Source organism: Engystomops pustulosus, chromosome 2 (genome assembly GCF_040894005.1).
Source record: "Engystomops pustulosus chromosome 2, aEngPut4.maternal, whole genome shotgun sequence".
NCBI classification, from domain to species: domain Eukaryota; kingdom Metazoa; phylum Chordata; class Amphibia; order Anura; family Leptodactylidae; genus Engystomops; species Engystomops pustulosus.
In genome coordinates, this window is record NC_092412.1 from 113,810,264 (window position 1) to 113,835,961 (window position 25,698).

General features: G+C 39.9%; 1 protein-coding gene across 2 annotated transcripts in view; it reads left to right on the forward strand.

Annotated features, from left to right (window-relative positions):
• The first annotated feature begins 2,674 nt into the window (after window positions 1–2,674).
• The window catches only part of ALCAM (activated leukocyte cell adhesion molecule), a 75,680-nt gene continuing 52,656 nt past the window's right edge, over window positions 2,675–25,698 (forward strand). For both annotated transcript variants that reach the window (XM_072136068.1, XM_072136069.1), the window contains exon 1: window positions 2,675–3,177. In XM_072136068.1, coding sequence (XP_071992169.1) covers window positions 3,120–3,177 — 58 coding nt within the window. In that variant the 5' untranslated portion in view covers window positions 2,675–3,119. The remainder of the gene's footprint in view (window positions 3,178–25,698) is intronic.

A 25,698-nucleotide genomic window follows, 5' to 3' on the forward strand; every position in this document is an offset into this window, starting at 1 on the left:
TGTCACTTAAGTTTAATTTGTTTGTAAGTCGGTACTGGTATATTTTATAATTGTAGCTCCAGAAAAAAAAAATGGTCCCTGTGACAATTGTATTTTCAAAATGTTGTGCCTTTATGGGAACAAGGATTTTCAATAAAATAAAGGGGTATTCTCACCTGGGAATTCACATTTAATTTAATTTAAATGTTTAGAAATTTTTCCATAAATGTAGCCATGTTGTCCCTTAGAAACTAGATAGCTCCCATGGATACGACCACTCTACACCCGGGCATCAGTGGTCAGACATGGTCAGACAAGTCTTGCCTGGCCACGTGGATTCAGTAATCATTACCATAGGGTGGCTTTGGGACAAGCAATAACTCCTGGACATTTCATTTGCAAAACCAGTTTGTTTCTTTGTGCAATCACTCAACCAATGGTGGTTGTAACCAAGGACTAAAATCTTGATTCTAAAGGGCATAATTGCTACAGTTATGGGAAATTTTTTTTCACACAGGTATATATATTTTTATAACATCCAATCGAAGAAGTGTATGTATATAATAGATTGTGATTAAATTAAATGTCATTGACTGGGTGAGAATATCCCTTTAATTACAGACACCTTACAGCTTGGGACTACAGTAAAGCATCCGGAGAGCTTTACCAGAGCTTTTACCATCACAAAGATGTCTGTCTGTAACTAGGGGCCGTTTGTAAGTTGGGCGTCCTTAAGTCAGGGACCACATGCAGTTACATAATTTGATGCACTGATCTGAATGATAAGCAGTAGCATCTTAACTAAACAAAAAAATGAGCAGGCACTACCAAAGTACAAAATTGATGCAACATCCACGCATCCCAATAGCTAATCCAAAGAACCAAAAAAAGAATTTTTTTTAATACATGAAGAAACAATATATATCACAGGACAAAAAAAAAGGTTAAAAACACTTAAAAATACACCCTATAGATGTATAAAAGCTACCAAGGGCAGTACAGGCGGTCCCCTACTTAAGGACACCCGACTTACAGACAACCCATAGTTACAGACGGACCCCTCTGCCCACTGTGACCTCTGGTGAAGCTCTCTGGATGCTTTACTATAGTCCCAGACTGCAATGATCAGCTGTAAGATGTCTGTAATGAAGCTTTATTGATAATTCTTGGTCCCATTACAGCAAAAATTTTGAAACTCCAATTGTCACTGGGGCAAAAGAAAATTTTTTTTCTAGAACTTCCATTATAAAATATACAGTTTCGACTTACATACAAATTCAACTTAAGAACAAACCTCCAGACCCTATCTTGTATGTAACCCGGGGACTGCCTGTAATGCCTAGAACTCCCTATCTCAATCAACAGATTGAGATTGCACAAGTATACAAATGGTAATGTCAAAATATCAAAGTCCACATCAAACCATATAGCTGCCTACATGATGTTGAAGTGACCTGTGCAAAAAAGTGCATAAGCTAAGGCGTCTTAGAGCTCCAATCCCTATCCACCTGACTTGCCTGCCTTTCTCATCCCCCGCTACCTGGCACCACATGCTTTACTAGGGGTTTATTATGAGTAGGCTCTAGGACACTTTAGCTTATGCACTTTTTTGCACAGGTCACTTTAACATCATGTAGGCAGCTATATGGTTTGATGTGGACTTTTTATGTTATGCATTACTGCCCTTGGTAGCTTTTAAGCAGTAGCATCTTAGCACAGTATCAATTAGTAGACAAAACCATGAGAGAAACCCCAGAATCACCCTCTAACACATCTGCAGTTGGCTCACAGACAAATACACGTTTTAAGTTTTCTACATTGTTTTCACTATTGTAATACATTATGAGACGTTTCCTGCTACATCATGAATAATAGCACATGACTCGTGCAGGATTTTTGTAGAAACACATGATATGACATTTCTAGCACACAGCCATCTGGAATGTCCCCTGGAAAGCCCCTCCATGGAGGGGAAATCTGTGCCCTTATCCCATGTGGTGAAGTGAAACTACAGGCCGGGTCATAAGCAACGAGTCACAAGCTGCAGCAGACCATGTCCTTCCCATAGATCCAACAAAAAACTTTACTGCCACGGGTCACTGTACTGACACCACATTACTCCGCTCGTCCAGGTGGAAAGGACTCGTGTCCGCGCCCCGGTCGCGCCGTTGTACAAATACAGGCTGGCAGGAGTCAGCTCCCAGGAATGTGCCCATCCTTGTAGTGGATAACATCGGTTACACCGCGGCTGGCAGCGCCTCCTCTCCCCCGCAGGACATTCCCGCAGGGTGTTATCAGATAACACTCCCGTGTGTACTGTATGCGGCACTGCCTGCCTTCCATGTAACTGAAGCTTTCCCTCAGTCATGTAGCACAGCGTTCATACACGTCAGGGACGTGTGACAATAGTTAGCAGCCGCCACCCCCTGAATGTGTGGAAGATGCTGCACAGGTGCCGTGTCACTGCTGGGGCTGTCCCATTGTCGCAGGAGAAGAGGGGACACAAGGGCTCGGAGACTGTGTAGTAGGCAGCTGTTCCCTCACTCAAGGTCCTGCAGCGCCGCAAGGAGGACGGCAGCAGGCACCTGCTGTACACGGGAGCACGCAGCCCGACACCTGCGGCTGCTATCCCGTACAGAGAAGGGGAACCTGGCGGTGTGTGACGGTTTCCTATGTCACTGGCACCGCTCAGCAGACGTCTGTGTGTACAGCAAGAGTAAAGGGAGGGCGGGCGACACCTGGGAAACTTTGTGCGCGCTCACGCCGTGCCCTATCTACACCGCGGGGAGAGTGCCCTCCCATGCACGCGCCTGGTGTCGGGAGCGCGCAGGCAGGCTGTGCTGAGAGGAGGGAGTGCTGGAGAGTCAGTGTGAGGGAGAAGCGGCTGCGGGACGGAGCCTCCCTGTGTGCACAGCACCTGCTGCGTCTTGTGGAGCACGGATTGCAGTTTTGTGATATTGCAGGGAATCTCCTGGACGCGTGTGCCCAGCCCTGGTGAGGGGGCAGAAGGAGAGGGTGATTTGGTGACTGCAGTGTGATCCCCTTACAAGGGACGGCGAGAGCATCTCTACCCCTGGACACTAGTGCCACAGGTGCCACCCCGGCCGGCCCGGGCACCTCATCTTCATCAGCCCTGAGTGATGGCAGCGAGTGCCCTCCTGACCGTGTGTGTGCTGTGTGCCGCCACTCTCCGGACAGGTAATGACGGGGCCGCTTATGCCTTAGGAAACTTCCATCACTTTAATGGCTACAAGTTTCTGGGACATCCCGCTTGTATTTGTGGGGGCGACTCATGGTCAGTGTGCCATAACTCCCAGTGGTGGGCACTGCCAGGCTGGGTGCCACTCTCATAACCTGTTGGATACAGTGTGATGGCCCCCACATCCATCCCGCCTTTGTTCTCTCAGCACATTGAACTTTCCACCTTTGGCACCCAAATAATGCCCCACCCCCCATTAATCTCTACATACACTACTAATTCCATGTATAACACCCGTTACCAGTCATTGCTGTGCTTGGTGCCAGTCTGCACATAGCTGGGCATTAGTAGTGCCCTCTTTTTAGTGTATGGTGATGTGACTGATCCCCTCATGGCTTGTAAACTCTCAGCCCCTTATTGCTAGAAACCAGGACAACCTCTATTCATGCTCAGCAGGAGCCTCCTTTGATTTGTGAGCTCTTGTCAATGCTTTCTTGGTTTGTCTATTGAAGAGATGTGACCAAATCTGACCAGATCCCAGTGCCCAGCATGACCCTCATATTGTGCATATCCTGGAGCTGCCATGTTCATCCATTGCAGTGCTCGACATCAGGATCTCCTGACTCTCAAGCCTTGAAAAACTAACATTTGCTTTTGCTTGTGCTCAACTTGTTTACTCTTCTTTTCTTGGAGTCCTGAAACTTCACGGTTTCATCAGACAAAAGGGCAACGGAAGAAATAGCCTAGAGTCTGCTCAGAGCTGCTCTTCTGGTTTGGCTACTTGGTGTTAATGAAAGGCTCCACAACTTGTGCTGGTGTGAGAGGAATGCAGAGATGAGGAGATAACATGGAGGTGGCATGTCCCTGCGCCACCTGGGACTGGATCAGTGTTTAGGGGAGCGCCACTTTTTGGCTGCTGTCGAGTCCACCAGCACAGTCCATATATAAAAGCATCCAGAAATTTGTGGCCATATATCTGCTACTTGATCTTCCAGTGCTCTCACATCTCTTACTGTCTGCACTAGTGGGCTATAAAACAATTTTATTTCACAATTTAACGGCAGCATCCATCTCTCTGGTATTGTAGAGCAATTTGGAGCCTGGAATGTGTGCAGTCAGTATAGTGCACAGCCAGCCAGCTGCAGCTTAGCCTCTCCTTTAAGACGTGACTCCTAGTCTTACATATATTATACCTACATTGTAAGGAAATCAAATTACAGGGAATTGTTACGCTGTTATAGTGGTTAATATGGGGCATGAGAGACACATATTATTTATTTTTGATTTGAAAATAATATATATACATATATAGTTAGTAATTTCTTACCTAAATTACCTTGTCCTGCATTGTTTTTACAGTCGCTTTGCAGACAGAATTGCCTAGGCTGTTACAATACTGCCTACTAGTGGAGGTGGGTGGTATGGAACAATGATGTAGTCAGGAGTTTCAATAAAACATAATTCCTGCAGTTAGTAAATCAGGAATATGCTTGTGACATATTCTCATCTAAACGTATGAGGATGTGCCACTTCCCAGTTGCTCTACTCACTGAAGCATCAAGTATCTGACCATTTCTTATGTTAGATACAATATATACAGATATATGAACATTTGAAGTGGAAATGTTTACAATGACAAAATGTATCATAGGCCACAAATGGGTGGGTTCCATGGGTTTCCTGAAATCCATAGATGCGCTTGAGAAAGTTGAAAAGCAAACTTTGAGTTAAGTTAAAGAATATCAGATTTTTTTTATTTGCTTGTATGGGATGGTGGTGTACCATGCATGCTGTGAGCGCTTTGTATTGCAGATCTGTGCTGACCAACCCCGCCAAAACACTACTTTACTCTTATTTGTTTGTGTTTTCCGGTCCATATTTTAAGTATAAAGCTTGTCAGATACATTTTCCACAAAAGAATTGGAGAGATTTCCATATCATATATCTGGGGGCTAGTTATATTTTACAGCAGGATTGGCTTTATTGTAGTTCACTGGACCGTGCATGGTGAAGAAATGTATTTTTGCTCTTATACTTTACTAGTCAGAGACTTAACTACATGAAACAGTCTTGTTCTGGCAGTGGAAATGTACTCTCTTCACAATGCCTTGGCAATTAACTGTGACAAAAATGCCAATACAAGTTAGAGGGAATGCAAGGATTGAAATTGAACAGCGCAGTAATGTGACACATGTATGTAAAACATCAGTAGGTGGACGTCCAATGATTAGAAACTAGACAGATTACAATTCTCTAGATGCAATGTCTGGGGTGGACTGTACTTAGCTCTGTTTTAGCTTTGCTTACATTAATAAAGATAACAATGGTGCCCTGCTAAGGTTTACAATGCCACCATGGAATCATTCAAGACAGAAATGTAATACTAAATGACAGGCTTAGCTCTGTGCAGCTAAGAAAGCGCTGCCTCAAAGCAACACAGAGGAGACTGAACTATTGTGCCCATATGACTTCACATAAATCCCTCAGTATTTATGTGTAAGACGGTATTAAGTCATGAATGTAGCACATATCAGGGATATTAAAATGTAGATAAGTAGCCCAATAATACTTGGGTTCACTCATAAGAGTAAATAGATAATAACAACGGAGAACACATCATTTGCATAATCTGATAAGGGACAATGAACAAATTGCTATAGACCTCAATGTTTTTCTTTTTATGTTCTATACAATTAAGTATATTATGCAGTTGTTGAACCTACTTAGTTGGTAGCTTAAAGGTCTGTCAGCAGACTACTAGAGAGGCGAGAAACAGACCTAGGTGTAGTATGCTCTTGCTTTTTGTGTAACTGTGAAATCTAAGTTCCTCCTGCTGTCGGGGTCACAAGTGCCCAGGTAGTATTTACTTCATCTCTAGTGCCCTAGTCCACCGCTAAATACTCCCTTGAAGTGCTTTTCTGATTGGATACTATAGGTTTCACCAAGAGGTAGAGGCGCGGAAAGCATATAGTGTAAAGCGCCCTATGAACCTTGCCTATACAGCGCTTCAGATTTTGGGGGTCATCATTGAAGACAGAATACCTTTGACTCATTTCAGATGATGGCTGTGTCCCAGTGTTGAAAGCATCCAGAACAAGTGCAGAGAGGAAATCTATAGCCTCTCTATGTGATTATGGGTACACAATGCTTGTTGATACATATAGGAAATAGAAAGATAAAGTTTTGCATATTTTCTCAAATAATGCATATAACATGAATAAAAATGTCTTATTAGGGGTTTGGCCTTTTTTCAATATTCATGTGATATTTTTCTTAGCCTGGCCTGCAGTCTGAATATTTACATTACTGGAGAGGCCACATATGAGGCAGTACTTGGGAGACGCTAAGATCAAGTTACTATTCTGGTCTTTGTCGTGAATGAATCATATCTACCTTACACAAAGAGAAAACAGTACTTTTTCTTTTTGTTTCTGTGCTGAGAACTGGATAGTGTATTTAAAGGACCACCCAGCCTCCCCAACCTTCAGCATAGTACAAAGGAATATAGGGTTTCATGCCTGGAGGAAACTGATGATAATGTGTTATTGTGACTTCCTCAGCATACAGTGTAATATTAGGTTGTTTCTCTTCTAACTTCATGAATGTTCACTTTAAAAGAAATATCACTTTTTATGGCAGTGCTTCAGATCAGAAAAACATAGCTAAGCAAATGAAGGAAAATATCTGTGTGTGTAAATTCAGAATTAGATAGACATTTTCACAAAATAGTAGCAAAAGCTGTTTATGGAACACCAGTGACAAACCGTTGACTACGTCATGGCTGACAATGGTGCTGTTCTGTCTTGGCCACTCCTATTAGTTGCTTCAGGCAATGGGAAGTTACAGTATTTCACATGAGAGAGCAGATGGTAAAGTGAATTTAGTCTTCTCTATCCATTCCACACTTCCTGTAAATAGTGATCTTTTCTTGAATAGAAAATCAAAGAAAGAAAAATCCAAGAAAAATAGATCACAGTGAAACCTGATATTCTAAATAAATACATCCTAAATATTCTAAATAGCTACAGCATCACTAGCATAGTTTACATTGGTTTCCTTATAAAAAACAAATTATGATTGCAAAAATAAAGTGTAAAATATTACAGCCAATATGGTTAGGGAAGGAATGAATTCTTAGAGACAATTTTATTTCTCTTTCTCCTCAGTCCCCAGTCAGTGAGCGTTACATCATTTAGTTATTGCTTCTTATCTAAAATTCCTTGTCTGTTACGTCATGTGATATCAGTGGGACCTGCTATAAATAACATGGATTTGTGTATCTGACAGGATCCTGCTAATGGACGCTCCGTAGAGGGGTGAGCACAAGCTACTCCTGATGGATCATACCACATAGACTCTCAACATTGAGAAGCAGAAAACTTATCAGCACTACTGAATAACAATGGAGCTTCCTGATTGTTTCGTTCTGGTCTCTTACATTTTGTTGGAGAAGATAGTTAATGCAGGGTATATCTTAATGTAGACCCATTGTTAGACATAGGTTATGTTCATATCTATGTTGGAAGCTATGACAGATTCTCCCAAAAATCCCAGATGAAAACATCTTGCATGCAGGACTTTTTTTCACTCTGGTAAAGAACTTATAGCCTAAGGGAAGAGAGGCAGAAAGAACTGGAATGACAGAACTGATGGTGGGGAGATAGAACAATTTTCCTCACTTTTCCCAAATACCCCTCTAAAGGTCCTTACTCTAGGGTACAGATACATGTTCAGTTTGTTTATGAAGTTTTTAATGCCAAAACCAGTTGTGAATTGTATACAACATAAACCTGTAAATGTGTAGATAGTTTTCCTCCATGTTTATTTCAGTCTAACCCAAGCATTGGTTTAACACAGTGCACTAAAGAAATCCTGAAAAACAGTTACTATTAATATTACTAACTGAATCTGTGTGTCAAATAGTCCTCCCTTAACTAATAATGTAATGCTGGCAATATTAGCGGTCTTACTGGCAGTCAGTAATATCATGCTGCTTTTAGTGAGAACTCATTGGGGTATTTGCTCAAAGGGTTTATTTAAACTATTTTCCACTATATATTCTTTTTTTTACTTCACTAAGCCACAGCATCACACTGATTTTCAACTGCAGAAGTAAAAAAAAGAGAAAGCTGTGAATCCACGTGTGCAAGGATCATCCAAGAGTATAGGGATTCAGTTAAAGGGTAGCATTCTTGGTAGCATCAAGAATCTACCTTTTAAGGTAAATCTGATGGTAGGTAACCTAAACCCTAACTCTGCTTGCCTAACCCTATAACAATCTAATCTAGAATGTATCTGTCTAATATGCAAAATTTTCGGAGAAGCTATTGGGGCATGAAGTTTACTCCTTGTACTAGTAGCCTATGCTACTGCACTGGGCATGCCTGCGCACGTTATCACTTGCACCCAGCACTGAAAGCGTGCACAGAGCTCCGGCAGCATGAAGGTAGGCAGGGACAGTAAAGGCTTTCTTGGGCCTGGAGTAGCCTTTTCTCCTGCTCCACAGAGAAGCTACTCCATGCCTCGGTAGCCTCTCTGAAAACTTTGCATGTTAGACAGATAAACTCTAGATTAGGTTAGAAATTGTTATAGGGTTAGGAAAGCATAGTTTAGGGTTTATCTACCTTATTAGGTAGATTCCTGATGGTAGTTTTCCTTTAAAACTCCACATATTATAATTATTGAATGTCCATTAAAAGTCCATATAGCAAACACCTGCTTGATTTGGCTTGACTTTTTGGCAGTGTGTTGACATAAGTGGGAGGGGGCAGGGGGGAAGCTGAGGGAGGGGTGGCATTAAGGAGAATATGACTGGTGCTGTTTGAGTTTTGAAATCACCATGTAAGAGGCTATTAGAACCTGTCATCATGAAAAAATTACCTTCCTGATGACAGGTTCCCTCTAAAGGGATTTGCTCATTAAAGAATATTCTGAAATGTTAACCCCCTAAAATGTTTACACACCCTTACATTACATTTTTACTCAGTTTTATTGCTGTTTTAGCACATATAACTCAGTGATGGTCAGTGTAAAATTCCAGAGTGTGGACGGGGATTCTCTAAGCAGACACTTCATGATTACTCTGTGCTATGAGATGCTGTGTGCTGACAATGTACTTAGATCATCAAGGTGCAAGGTTTATCTACACTTCTGAACATTTACTAGTATCTAACACATAGAAAAATAGAAATGAGATAGATCAGAGATGAGCAATGATGACATCCATGAGATTGAAATAACACACAATGACACTCTCAGCTCTGCTATCGTAACCATGACATACACTGTCAGCTCTTATAGATATCTCATCTATAACACACACAGAGTCAGCTCTGCTATATGCCTCCTTCCCCTTCTATAAAGATCTTATTTTGCCTGTAGCTTGGAGAGTCATTGTGGTAATCTTTTTATATTTGTTATCCATGGCCTTCCTTCTAAAATACACTTTTAAAATTATACCAATGGCCCTGAAGGGCTCCTTGGCATTATCATAGCCCTTCAATGCTATTCCTCCCTCCCACTGTGTGCTGAAACTTTATCTGCTGCTGTAAGTTTACATCAGGAAGAGGGAGACAGAAAGTGCTGTGAAAGTAGTGGAGAGGGGAGACAGTGTCAACAACCTGTGTAATTGCCGCACAGAGTGGCTCTAGTAACCCCTTTTGGCTCATTAGCATAATTGTAAAAGTTAATTTTAGAAGGAAGGAGGCCATGGATAATAAATATAAGTAGATAACCAAAGTCACAGTGTCTGGATCTATGAGTAAGTCTTCTTGGTTTATCAGGCTGGGCTATAATGTTGGATTTCATTTACTGTATATACTCGTGTATAAGCTGAGTTTTTCAGCACAAAAATATGCTGAAAAACCTCACCTCGGCTTATACACAAGTCAAGTAAAAAATAAAAAACGTAATGCTCACCCTCCGGTGTCTGGATCGTTGGCGCGGGTCCCGATCTTCAGCGCGAGGCTCCCGATCCTCGGCGAGGTACCATACGGCAGCTCCTCTTCTTTCTTCTGTAGCCGGCAGATCGCGTCCATGCGATCTGCCGGCGGGCACACAATAAGATGCAGCGGTGTCACGGCTGATGAAGTCATCAGCCGCGACACTGCCGTATCATAGTGCGCGCCCACCGACAGATCGCATGGACGCGATCTGCCGGCTACTGAAGAAAGAAGATGAGCCGCCTGGTACTGCGCCGAGGATCGGGAGCCTCGCGCTGAAGATCGGGACCTGCGCCAACGATCCGGACACCGAAGGGTGAGTATTACGTTTTATTTTTTTATACGCTTGGCAGGGGGCAGGCTGTATACTTTATGGGGGCAGGGTGTATACTTTATGGGGGCAGGCTGCATACTTTATGGGGGCAGGCTGCATACTTTATGGGGGCTGGCTGTATACCTCATGGGGGCTGGCTGTATACCTCATGGGGGCTGGCTGTATATCTCATGGGGGCTGGCTGTATACAACATGGGGGTTGGCTGTATACAACATGGGGGCTGGCAGGCTGTATACTACACCCTCGGCTTATACTCGAGTCAATAGGTTTTCCCAGTTTTTGGTGGTAAAATGAGGGGTCTCGGCTTACACTTGGGTCGGCTTATACTCGAGTATATACGGTAAGTTTAATTGTAAAGCATATTTACCTTGCCGATTTCTAGTAATTGCAGATCTAAATTTGTCAGTGGACATAGGTAAATATATCATCCCTAATTGCCACTTGTAACATTATAATATATTTCTATAGCGCTATGAAATTTTTTTTATCTTTTTCTGTAATGGTTTTATTAATAATATGATAGCCCCGCCGCTGCATAGTCGCAGCCCCATACATCAAGAGGTTTCCGCCTATGAAAAGTCGCCGGCAGCAGCGAGTGCGCCAGCATGGGGCGTGGCGCAGAGGTCCTGATAAATATTCCCCCTTGTCACTAAAATCAAAGCTTCTGGTTCTGGAAAAGTAATAGCCCTAAGCCTGTAAAATATTAGTACAAATATAAATATTTAGGCTGGTTGTCACTTGAAAGAAAAATTGAAAGCGTTCTACCACAAGTTGTAGAACTTTTCAGTAATTACAGGTCCTAGAGCATTAAATTTTTTTACATTTTGCAGTAAACCCATGGTTACCCAGCCAATACATAGTTGCAGTTGCTTTCAGTAGTTGCAACATTCAGCTGAGTGCATTACATCATAATATTCATAAGTTCTTTTGGTAGTTAACATGTTTCAGATGTACTTGACAACATTAATTAAATAAGTCATTAAAGAGTTTATACTTGACATAATTTAATAAGCGTTAATGATAGAATTAAACATAAGTGTTATGCGCAGTGACCTAATTTAAAGGTGTTCATACTGATAAAAATTCTCCAGTTATTCAAGCAGTGTGGCACTTAAGGTCCTATGGGCATGTTGGGAAGAAGTTACATTCAGTATGCGACTAGGGATTTGCCAGTAATAACACACTCCAGTGAACCTAAAAGTTACCATTAGAACCTGTGCTTGGCTAACTTTCGTTTAAGGTGCAATAAAGGTATTGACCCAAACCTTCCTATATTGAGGTTGGTAATTTACATGTCGTGCCTGCGACATCCAAATCCATAGACCTCAGTCTCAAAGGGAACCTATCACCAGCATTTTTGCCATGAAAGTACTTCGGGAGGGTATGAAATATCTTTATAAGCATCCATATTTTACATGCAATTGACCTCCATTTCAGACACCCTATCATGGGCTTTATAGTACATATAATCAAAATTCTTGTGAACTTTTAATGAGAATCTCAGTATTGTTTTCTGTTGCGTTGAATTGAAATTAATGGGCAGTTAAAGACTTAGAATGTGATATTTATCAGCTGCTTGCATTTCTAATTATGTCTTTTAGTGCAGTATTTCTAAGAACAGAAGATTTTGTTATTTAGATTAGATTTAGGTTAGATTTTTAATCTTTATATTGAAGCATGGAAGCATGTTTCTTAGTGCAGTAGAGCCCAATATTGTGGCATCCCCCTCTCTTATTATAGGTAAACAGGTGATATTTAACATACAAGAAGGAATTCTTAAAAGGATTTTTAATATTGTACCTGAGGGGCCAGTGGCAGCTTCCCTGTTATTTACCGTATTGGAGAAAGCGTCTGAGGGACAAAATAGATACCTTTTAATATAATATATCCATGTTTCCATATTCAATCATCGGTTATAATAGAAACTGTAAGGACCATTGACAATGAGCTAAAGGCGCTTACAGAAAATCTCTCTTTTATGGTTCACTCATTCTGAAATGCAGGTTGCCGCTAGAAATACTAAGGCTATTTTCACTCTTGCAAATTTTGGTCAGTGTTTAACATCCTTATTTGTAAGTCAAAACTAAAAGTGGAACAGTCACATAGAAAATGAAAATGGAAACTCTGGCACCACTTCTGTGTAATGGACCTGGATCTGTTTTGGACTAATACAAAATAAGTAGCAAAATGCGCAATGTGAAAGTGTCCTCAACCTGCAGGTTTTGGTATGGCTTTATGGAGGAAGATTCAGTCTAACTAGTAGTCAGATCATTTCCCTTTAAGTGTCTAATGTAACATTTATTGCATGTAAAGCTTGGGGTTTGGTTGTCATGAGCAGAAATCACATGCAGCCGATATTAGCGCAGGTAGGAACTTGGTGACAGAAATCCACATTAAGCATTTTATTCTTCAGTGTATTACAGCCCTTATTTGCAAAGCACTCACACAGAATGCTTGAGTTCAGTGTTTGCATAAGGTTAGGAACAAACAGAGGCTAGATTTTCAGGATGTGCCTTTTCTGTGGGCATCATTGTTCTTCCAGTGGAGCTTTGTGTAGACATGTAGATCAGTCATCATTCTGATAATCTTTATTATATGTTGTTGGGTTGTGCATTGATGCGTTTAATTTCTATATCACAATCACAATAATTGCAGAACCAAGGTTTTAATTATTTAGGTTGATATTATATTATGAACTCAAAGAAGCTGATGTTTTTTTTTTGCCTTGGTGCCTGCCTGCTGCATATTCTGTATACACAGTCACTAGCCTTAGAGCAGATGCCTAGGTGGAGGGATGAATAAGTGCTATGCATTAAAAGCGCAAACCTTTTTTGGTCAATTCCATACCATTAAAATCAAATAAGGGATAACATACTGACTACTTCTCAGTTGCTTTTACCACTGCTTGTCATTCATTTGTACATCCTTTGTTGTAACGCTTCTACTGGCAGGTTGCTACAAGGTCACACTCCTGGTCTACTGCATATATGTGTTTGCTTAGGGTTTTCAGTGCCAAAGTATTTTCTGATTTCTGTCTTGACATGGCTATAAAATATTTTAAAGCAAAATTTATTGTTTAAAAGAGTCTGTGGAAAGAACATTTACTATGAGTTAAAGAAAATCTTCCATCAAAATCATGATAAACCAGGGACAATTACTAATAGATCCAGGCACCGTGTCTGTGGTAATCTTCTTCTTTTATGTGTTATGCATGCCCTCTTTCCTTCTAAAATAAGCTTTTCCTAAAATTATGCTAAGGAGACTGAAGAGCTCTGGGGACATTACCAGAGCCCCTTAGTGCTGCAGATTCACAGGCTGTTACAATGAGCAGAATATATCTCACCTAACCCATGCTCTCCCTTCTCCTTCTGCCTGTGTAAACTAGCAGCAACTGAAAGTACAGGGGAGGGATCTGCTCATTGGAACAGCCTTTCAGGCTCGTTAGCATAATTATAAAAGTTGAAGGAAGTTTAGAAGGAAAGAGACCATGAATTATAAATATATAATATTTATATAAGAAGATTACAACAGTCACAGTGCCTGAGTAAGTGTCCTTGGGTTTATCTTGATGGATTTTGATGGTGGATTTCCTTTTGAAGTAAGTATAAGAGTCATTGTACAATGTGTGGATGTGCGGTCCAGATCCAATTTGAAAGTAAGCTTGGGTTAATAAAATTAATTAGTCATATATATCAACTTGGTAAAAAGCCAACTTGCAGAATCACCACAGAGTAAAACCAGATGAACAGAACAGGGAAAATCGTGTGTGTGCTGTCCATTTTTTGAACAGACGGCTGCTGGTTAGAACTGTTAATGGATTACTGATATACTATGAGCATTTGGAGAGAGAAAGATCTGGACCGCACATCCACACATTGTACAATGATTTGATGAACCCAAGGTTCTTAGTTACATTTTGATACATTTTGAAGCCACTAACCTCTTCACTTTGACCTTGTTTTAGTGGGTCCCTTCTCTAGTGGGTGCTGTATCAGATGATGTCCACTGTTACTGCAACACTTCCATCAGCAGTGACCACCAGCAGCCTCCAAGTATACATTCTGGCAGGCTAAACCCGAATGTTCTGGGCCTTGGCTCCCCACCAGCACTGCAGCACACGAACAGCAGACGCCATGCAGTGTGAACAGGTCTTGAATACTCATCATTCCATGAGGTCTCAGAAATCGTCTGAGAACAAGTAGGCAGTCACTTTATGCAGTCTCCACCAGGTCCAAACGTGGTGGATTGCCGATTGCAGGAAAAAAAAAACTAAATAAATGAGGGGACAGAATTCAAACTATACCAAAATTTTGAAGATGAAATAGGTTCTTAGATACAATTTGATCAAACAACACAAGTCCACTAATCATTTCACAGTGACCTCATTTTAGTGGGTCCCTAAGCTAGTGGGTGTGGTCTCACATGGCGCATATGAGGATGCTTGAAAAAGTGGAGCAATTCAGCTGTGAAAAGGGGTTGTTAATGTCCATTTTGCAGAGATGATTTTTGCAATTTTCATGTGCACTAGCCCAACCGGCCTCAACACATGATAGACAATAGAACAGGAAGCCGATCTGTGCGTAGCGAAAGAACGAAGGCACTGCAGCTTAGTTTCCTTACAGAAGAATGTGAGCGGACCACTAACCGAACAAAGAGTTGTCCACTTCACTTTAAAATGAATCTTTCATCAGGACACACCTTTTTACCTAATGACAGGCTTCCATAGACTTTTTAATACACTGTCCCCATATGTTTTTATAATTAACATTAATGGTTCCACTCATTTGCAAAAATAAGTTATTTTTATGGACCCAATTTAACAGACAAAAATACTATATTTCATATATATTTCTTTGTCCTTTGATACAACCATAAGCTCAGTCCTGACTATGGTCGGGAAGATCGTCTTGTCTTCTCAGATTCCTTTCACATGACCACAAATCTTCTGTATTGCAGGGGGGAGGGAGAGGAGCAGCATGTGGAGAAGAGTTGTGTTGGTCTAAGGGGGCATAGCAGTTTGGATTGTGTGTTTTATTGGTTAGGTGAGATAACAAAAGTGAACATGTCAATAAATTTGTGTGTCTTTTTTGGCTTTTTCTGTTTTGGACTGGCATTTATCTTAGAAGGTGTTATATTAGATATGTTTTTTGCACCTTGTTTTAAAACACTTTCACAAAAGTCACAAATTATTCTGCAACCCCCTTATAAACTTTTGCCTAGGCCTGCTTGACTGGAATTTATTTGTGCCAAAATTGGGCCATTTTAGGGTGACTTGCACCAAAACTGAAATGACCCCCATTGTATCTTATATCCATCTCATGACTGATCGTCTCATCTCTCTTTCTATGTGTCCAATATTATTAAAACCTTTTAAAGCTAAACGAAAGTGTAGTTAAACCATATACTATGATAATCTAAGCACACTGTCAGCACACAGCATCTTTTGCTCCAGCAAAGAGGGTTGAGGAAATGTCTGCTTAGCTAGTGCTCACAGAGTTGAATCTTAGATTGAGCAGTTAATTCAGTGATGGGAGCAAAAACAGCAATAAAACTGAGTCAAATTGCAAAGTAAGGGGTTAAACATTCAATTTAGCACCACCAGGGGATTGCGATTTTAGAACTTTCTTCCATGGGCAACCCCCTTTAATATCATCTAATGTTTAACCTAGTTTTTGCCAAAATGTGAGAATGTTATATTTCAAGCTATGCTTCCTCCCGCTAATCCAACAATTTCCTCCAGTGATAGCCCTTTAGGACTGCCAAGGCGATATATACCGAATTTTCAAAACTGTCCTGAGGCAGAAAAAAAGCCTTATTGGTCAGGCTTAAAACTTATCTTTTATTAAATTATTAAATAATCACACTCAACTGTGTTAAAATGTTACATGCTGGGCTGCTATTTTTCGTTAAGTTAAGTTTTAGGACAGTTTTTTGAAAATTCGGTTCCCGCTAATCCACACCCAGCATCTACAGAGTATGAAAAAAATTGCCTTAATTGCAGAATTTATGCTTCTGTGATGTATTCACATTAGAAACACTTTTGAGGGCATTTACCCTATTACCTGTACTTAATCTTGCCAATAATAGATTAAATGTCTTATTTATCATGTACTTTATTTTACCATCTGTTTCAATTCTTAACATGGATAGTTTTACATCAGAATAAATAACTAATTCTGTACAGTATCTTTAATTTATGTTATTATTGGGAAACAAATCATATTTTACTATGAAGTATCTCTGGTGTTTTAAAATTCTGCCTTTTAGAATAGGTACAACAACAAATCAGTTCAGTTAATTCCCATAATACAATTAGCAGGTGACGCTTTTCATTTTCCTCTATGGTGAAACAGCACTTTCAGCAAATAAAGAATCTACTTGGGCTTAGCCAGATGTGGATACAATGATGTTTCAGTTAAGCCTAACAGTGGAAGCCTTTTCCAGTGTCCTCAGTGCTAGTCTGGGAAGTGATGTGTTAGGATACAAATACAATGAATTGCACTTTCGTTTTAGCTGATATTTTTGTGGATGGAATTACAGTGTAGCTTTTACATACTGCATTCATGTTATTATTATTTTTAGCAACAACAGCAGAAGTTGGAATTTTTGTAGTGCAACATCTCATGGACATTTCTGTTTTAAGGGAAAACAGCAAATGTATGCCTGTAAAGTGCCCAGAATCATGCTATTTTTACTTGTGGGGACTTTTAGGAGCAGATAAACTCCAGTTAAAGAAAATCCACCTGCACAATCCACCATGATTAAACTAGGGGAAGTTACTCACAGATCTAGGCACAGTGACTGTGGAAATCTACTTAAATTTGTTAGCCATTAAATCCTTACTTCTAAAATCAACTTGTAAAATGATGCTAAGAAGGGCTCTGGAGGTGTTACCAAAGCAAAGTGCAATAGCTACACAGGCTGTTACAATGAGCAGAACATCCAACCCCCTAAGCTCTCCCTCTGCCTGTGTAATCTAGCAGCAGCAGGAAGTGCAGGGGGAGGGGAGACCTGCTCTGCTCACTGTAATAGCACTTCATGGTCACTCTAGCAGTGCTAAAATAAATGCAGCCATTCATTCCCAGTGTCTTATTCCTCTGATCCGTAGCAGACGAGCTACACTACTTAGCATGCAGCACACATTCATTGCAACTAAAAGAGGATGCACAACCTGCATCGACAGGCCACATGCAGCTTGTCAAGCCATGAGTTGCGGTGTTCATTGGGGAAGGAATCCGTGTAGTAGTGAGTAAAGCTGAGAAGTCCCTACTGCTCCCCAGTGCTTTCCTACCACTCTGCTCTGTGTTCTGACTCCTGACACTGGTTGTATGCATTGGGGTAAAGACACAGGGCAGAGCGGCCACACGTGCAGAAGAGGACCCATGAGTGGCTGTCAGCTGCACTCTAATACTCTAGAATTTTTATTGTCTACTCTGGGGGTCTCTCCATTATTGTTTTCCGCTCTGCTCTCTCCAGTATTATTTGTATCTGGGGTCTCCTCTATCATTATCTGATTAATTTGGTTTCTGGGGTGGTATTTATTGGTGTACTGCAGTATTTCTAATTTCTGTGGTGGCATTTTGTTGTATTGTGGTTGTGTATCGAGGATGTTGGTTACTGGTGCAGTTTCTCAAAGTTGAGCATTATGACAATTTAGCCCTTGGACCAATACATTAGATCCATAACTTAGATCAGGAAAAGAACAGACATTTCAAGATTTTTTTTTATTATTTAATATGTGACTGAGGAGTTGGAGTCAGCCAATTTTATCACAACTCCACCAAAATAGCCACCAATTTCCACTTAATGACTCTGACTCCACATAGCTGCCCTATGTTCTATCCTGCACAAAAACAGTGGTGAAACAGTCATGAATTAACACACCCATTAGCCACGTTGAATGTTGTATTTACCTGAGAGCCATGGAACAAAACAAGGGATGGGGCCCTAACACGGGTTCCATGGTAGAAATGTAGGTTTCAGATGGCCACTTTTTGCCATGTAAACATTCCCTCATGTAGACTTTTTTAATAGGCTGGGCAATTTTTACCTAAATTAAAATCTTGACTCCACCTTGGTCTTTCTTCTATGAAGGAATGCAAGAGCATATACCCTTTGGCTTCTTGCTCTGACATTAGCTCCCCCTGGCTGCAAGAGAGAGATAAAACAAGTGTTGCAATCTGTAGACAAAAGCAGAAGCATCTCTGTCTTGGGGTTGTAACTTCAGGCGACTAAAATGTACCTTTTTCATTTGCAATAACCTCAAAACAATAAAACTTGTCAGGCAATATATGCTGCCATCTCTGATAAGATTTGGTAAGAAGCTGATCAATTTAGTAGAAAGAAATTCCCAGCAATTCGAGGATGGTGAAAAGGTTATTTTTTTTATTTTTCAATGACATTACAAAAGTGTTATGTGCGTGACCCACTGTATATTACACAAAGAAGCTGATCAGTGTGAAATCTGATGACTTTACAGGACTACCTGTAAAGCCACAAGTCTGTGCATGCTGTCCTGGTCGCCATTGAAATGAGGAGTTATGGAAAAGCAAGCGCTGTCACATCTGTTGAATAAACTATTATACACATGACATATTACAATGTATTATATTTTACATATCATATGCGCAGCTCAGGTACAGCAAAACAGGGACCTGACATGTTGGGTTTTACTCAAATCTTTCTTTCCCTTAAGATTAGTAATGTCAGAAGTTTTCTTGAATGGATATTATATGTCTATAGGTTCATATGTTTAATCCTCAGTAAGTGTAATTGTTTCTGTGTCACTACAGCAATTTAGATCCATAAATATTTCACCTATTTGTGATAGTGACTACATTCTGCTGCCATGTGACTTTACAGGTCAATTAAACTGATACCTTGTAAAGAAGCTGAGGTTCAGCTACTATTTGATTTGCCTGTAGTGTGGAGGACGATGTGATGAGATGGTTATATGGCCTGAAACTGGATACAGCTAAAATGATTCAGCAGTGACTGACAAGCCTTGATATTTGTACTGGGGTATTTGTCCTTGCTTAGACCTTTTTACGACAAATGAGGAAGATGTTGGAGATGGACCTAAAAGAGTCATCCTAATTTCCGCAGGAATAATGTTTAGAGCATGTTTTATGTAAAAGGTGGAATGTTATCCATTATTGTAGAGAATGATTGAGGTCTTCAAAAGACTCTGCCAGGTAGTGAACCTAACAGCATACTTGAGAGGTGCTAATTTGTCCATCTTACTATTGATATAACACAACCCAAAAGCAAAAGCTGTTGGTGCCATAAATAACTGCAAATGTAATTTGCATTTATATTAAAGATTTGTTTTTTCTGTTGAAAATACAAGGAAAGAAGTAACAGAATTTGTGTTACACTGTGATTTAGCTAAAATGTTAGAGTGTGTTTAGCAGTTGTAGCTTATGCCTTTATTTAGTCATTTCTGAAGATTCCTAGGACGTATGTTGCTTTTAATGTAAGGTTAAAAAAAAGCAGCGGAAAAGGGAATGTAGAAACTTAAAATGCATTTCTCATTGCTATTTGATCCTCATGGTTACCATTTCCAACTATGTATAAAGTAAGAAATTCTACTGAGAATTAATCTTCTCTCTTTTACATTATTTAATGCGCCGCAAGAAAGTAAGTACACCCAATAAAAAGGTTAATATTTTATTGCAATTTTTTTTATTAAGATATTAAAAAATAAATCGAGGTTATCTGTTTCACAAATCTCTGGAAGGCTGGAAAATCACTATTCACTACTAATATTAAAAAAGACCATTAGAAGTCAAAATAAATCACTGCACATTTCCTCCAGGGTCAGGAGCATGATAAATGGAGGAATGTATAATAATATATGACTACACTGATGTCCCAAATTACAGGAGAAATTATCAAGCTGAGGCTACATGGCAACACAAGAGAATTTTATTCCCTATTTGTAGATGATTGCAGATTTCTCGAAAATTTCCAGTATAGAGTAATAGTAAGAGAAGTTGAACATGGAAGCTATATGTAGTTTATATGTGTAGTTTACAGAGCCTTACATAAGCACACAAATGTGCAGATTTAGCAAAAATTGGCAAAATAACAGAGAACCCAACAGGCACAGTCCTTCCAGCAACAATAATCAGCAGTTCACATATGAGAAAGATACGGGGTTTACGGAGCAATGCCAATAGTGGCACTCCAGACAATCCAACTGGAAGAAAAAATCCAGGCACTCACTGATAAAACCATTTTAAAGGACAACTATCTTCTTTGTAAGGGACCATATTTCTACATTTATACGTATAGCTTCAGACAGGAACATTTATTTTAATAACATCCAACTAAAGAAATATATGTATATGGCAGATACATTTTATTAAATGTCCAGATGAACAAAAAGAATTTCTGCAGAGGGTGGAATGACCACAACTCTTCCTCGACCTGGCCGTCCAGCCAAACTAAGATAAGATAAGATAATCCTTTATTAGTCCCACAGTGGGGAAATTCACAGTGTTACAGCAGCAGAGAGGGTACAGAGAGTGAAGTACAAACTATGACAACAATAATATTAGGGATAAATGAACAAAAAGAAAAAGGGGGATAAAAAGACAAAAAAGAGACAAGCAATGATCGTCAGTTTGATGTTTAGTCTGTGGATGGGACCTGCAGGGACTTTTTAGGTGGGGGGCGCAGGTTACTTCTGTTTGGGCCTGGTTTGTTGAGCAGCGTGATGGCAGCGGGGAGGAATGACTTACGATAACGCTCCCTCTCACACTTGGGGTGAAGCAGTCGGCCACTGAATGTGTTCCCCAATGCCACCACAGTTTCATGCAAGGGATGGGAGCTATTCTCCAGAATAGACTTCAACTTACACAGTGTCCTCCTCTCAGCTACCACCTGCACTGTGTCAAGAGGACCCCCCCCCCCCCCCCCAGGACAGAACTGGCTTTCCTAAGCAATCATGGGAAAAGAGCCTTGATGAGAGAGGTAAAGAAGAATCCCAAAATGCCTGTGGCTGAGCTGCAGAGATGTAGTAGGAAGATGGGAGAAAGTTCCATGGAGTCAACTATCACTGTAACCTCCACCGGTCGGGCCTATATGGCAGAGTCTGCCGATGGAAGCCTCAACTAGGTGCAAGGCATATGAAAGCCTGCATATAGTTTGTAATAACAAACATAAAGGCTCCCAGGCTATGGGAAATAATATTCTCTGGTCTGATGAAATGAAGAATTAACTTTTTGATGGTAATTCTAAGCAGTATGTGTGGAGAAAACAAGGCACTGCACATCACCTGCCAAATACAATCCCAACAGTGACACATGGTGATGGCAGCATCATGCTATTAGGATGTTTTTTATTTGCAGGGCAGGATGACTTGTTGCAATTGAAGGAAAGATGAATGCAGTTATTTATAGAGATATCCTGGATGAAAACGTCTTCCAGAGTGCTCTGGACTTCACACTGGGCCAAAGGTTTACCTTTTAAAAAGACAATGGCCCTAAGCACACCACTAAAATATCAAATCAACGCCTTCAGAACAGTTCTTTTAAGTAATATACAGGCAGTCCCCGGGTTAAGTACAAAATGGGTTCCTTGTGTTTGTACTTAAGTTGAATTTGTATGTACATTTTTTTTGTAGCAGTGACAATTGGATTTCTAAATTTTTTGTTATAATGGGACCCAGAATTATCAATAAAACTTTATTACAGACACCTTACAGCTGATCATTGCAGCCTGGGACTATAGTAAAGCCTCCAGAAAGCTTCACCAGAGATCACAGTGGGCCGAGACGTCCGTCTGTAACTAGGGGTCGTCTGTAAGTCGGGTGTCCTTAAGTAGGGGGCCACTCACTTTGCAGCAACTGTAAATCATATTGGATTCCCCACCACATGACTTACCCCATGTGTATAAAGCATTCAACCACTTTTTCCCATCACCATTTCTTTTCATAATTTGAATCAAATTAAAAAAAAACCCACAAATTTCATCTTTCAGTTTTTTTTATTAAGCTAAAGACCAAAAACAATTATTTGATAACCACTAATTGCAAAGCTTATAAATAGTATGAAATAATTCTTTAGAACAAAGAGGAACATGACAAGGTCATTGTGTAGTCCCATGTCAGTATATACTAACATGTGTAAAATAGCAGTATTTTGAGCTTATTTATAAATTGTATATATTCTTAAGCACAGAATAAAAATATAAATGAGATAATTATGAAAGAACACTGATCAAGACTAGAGATACTTGCAAGATATTGGTGGTAATCTGGAACCTGGTGCTAATTTCCTTAATTATCAGACAAACCCTATTTAACTGGCAGCCTAACTTTCCATTTTGCACTGAGTTGCAAAAATTGTGTGCTGTGCCAAAGCGAGTGAAACCTTCCGGCAATAGGTTGTCCAGATGAAGGCCAAAGGGTTGACCCTGTCAGTAATAGCAATCTCAACATCTCAAACAGGTTGCCCTCAAAAGACAAATGCAAGACAGGACAGGATAATGCAGAGAATCTCCATGGGTAATCATTTCAACTTTGCAACCAGTTGAGCACTGAACAGAGTAAGGATTGGGTCTCATCATACAGTGTCTCAATGTTTAAAGGGCATCTACCACCAGGAATGAAAGATTGTAAACCAAGCACACTGACATACTGGGTGCCTCCTCTGGCAGTATCTGCTCTTTTTATTATTATTATTATTATTATTAAGGCTTTTAAAATTATGCAAATTACCCTGAGAGACTCTTGGCTCTATAGGTTTTAATGTAGCATGGATCCTCTCAGGCTCATTTGCATATTTCTTAAAGCCTTTTTTTCCTTAAAAGCATGGGTAATTAAGCTTAAAGAAAACTGGATCCTGCCAGAGGAGACACACAGCAATATGTCAGTGTTTTTGGTTTACAATCCTTCATTGGTGGTATATGTCCCCTATGAGCATTTGGACTGAAAGACCACTTTGCACTGGCCAAACCTCTCATTAGCATAAAGAATCAAAAGGCTACACCCACCTTTGAAAGGAAGTTTTATTTATTTGTGTCTGATGGGAGATATATTTAACCGGTTAAGGACCAGGCCAGTTCCTGTTTTTCACTCCCCACCTTCAAGAATCAATAACTCTTTTTTATTTTTACACGTAAAGAGCTCTGTGATGGCTTGTTTTCTGCGTAATAAATTGCACTTCATAGTGATGGCATTGAATATTCCATGACATGCACTGGGAAGCAGGAAAAAAAATTCCAAATACAGTGAAAATGGTGATAAAATGCATTTTCCCCGTTTTCTTGCATTTTACGGCTTTCACTGTGCTCCGCAATTGACATGTCTACTTTATTCTTTGGGTCTGTACGATTACGGGGATACCAAATTTGTATAGGTTTTATAATGTTTTCATACATTGACAAAAATGAAAACCTCCTGTACAATTTTTTTATTTTTTTTTTATTTTGCCATCTTCTGGCGCTAATAACTTTTTCATACTTCGGTGTACGGAGCTGTTGGTGGCTATTTTTTGTGACTTTTGATGATTTTTTCAATTATATCATTTTTAGGACTGTACGACCTTTTGATCACTTTTTATAGATTTTTTTAGATTTTTCAAAATGGCAAAAAAGTGCCATTTTCAACTTTGGGTGCTATTTTCCGTTACAGGGTTAAATGCAGTGAAAAACCGTTATTATATTTTGATAGATTGGGCATTTTTGGACGCATCGATACCTAATAATTAAAAAAATATATATTTTTTTCTTTTCACTATTTTTCAGACTCCCTTGGGTACTTTAACCCTAGGTTGTCTGATCGATCCTATCATATGCTGCCATACTACAGTTTGGCAGCATAAGGGGATTTTCCTCCTCATTCATTACAATGTGCTGATAACACATTGTAATGAAAGGGTTAAAATGAGACAGCCTCGGCCCATGCGCTGTTATCTTTTTGAAGTCGACGGCTATCGCCGGGATAACACCTGCAATCGGTGCTAGCAATATGCAGCAAAGACTTACCGGCTATGGAGAGGGCTCAGCCCGTGAGCCCTTTCCATGCACCGAGACCCGAAGCGCACCATGAATACACAGCGGGTGGTCGTGAACCGGTTTATGTATGTAAAGAATTTAGGGGTGTTTGGTCTGTCTTCACATAATTATGGATTAATCTACTAGGCTACCACTGCACTGCAGAGCTTTCATTGGTAAATGTCCCCTTTAAATGATTATTGCAGTACATCAAATTGAAATTACTTTAACCCTTTCAGGACAAAGACCTTGTTTTGGTGTTTATGTTGTTTATACTCTGTATTTCAAAAGCTGGGCCATTAACCCCGTCTGGTCTAAGCCATTTCAGGGACTTAGGAACAAGCCTGATTTTTAAAATGTGCCCATTGCCATTATAGGAGGTTATTCCTTTGTAACACTTTAACATATCCAGGGTATTCTGAGACTATTTTTTTGTCACAAATTGTACTTCAAAGTAATAGAAACATTTTGATTATATATTTTGTGTTTAGTTATAAAAAAAATGGAAATTTATGCAAAAATGTCTAAAAATCATTCATTTTCAAAGCTCTAAATTTTCTGCTTTTCAGGCAGATAGTTATAGCACCAAAGCAACTTTATAACTTACATTTCCCAAATGTCTGCTTTATATCGGCGCAGGGTTTTATGCATCTGCTATTTTTTGTAGGTTGTAAGGAGGTTCAGTATTTTGGGTGCAATTTTTCTCATTTTTACGAAAATAACCTTAGAGGCACCTGCTTAGGTTTAAGTGACTTTGAGAGGCCTAAATAGCAGTAAAACCCCGTAAATTATACAATTTTAGAAACTACACCCTTAAATGTGTGAAAGATCAACTTTAGGAAGTGTGTTAACCCTTTAGATGTTTCACAGGGGTTAAAACAAAATGGAGGTGTAATTTTATTTCGACAATACATTATTTTTGGGCAAAAATTACACCACCACAAATTATAAAATGATTAAAAAAAAAAAAAAAAAACTCCACAAAGTTTGATACCCAATTTCCGCCGAGTATGAGGATGCCTCATATGTGTTGGTAAACAGCTGTATGGGCACACAGTCAGGCATAGAATGGAAGGAGGCGCCATTCAGAGCAGATTTGCATTGTCACATTTTAAAGGCTATATAATGTTTATTTTTTTGTAATTTGGACATGGGGAATCATTTTTTTTGTGTATGAGATCCACTTTGCAGGTACATAATTTACAAGGGGGTTCATTCGCTAATAATCCGATTGGATTAACTC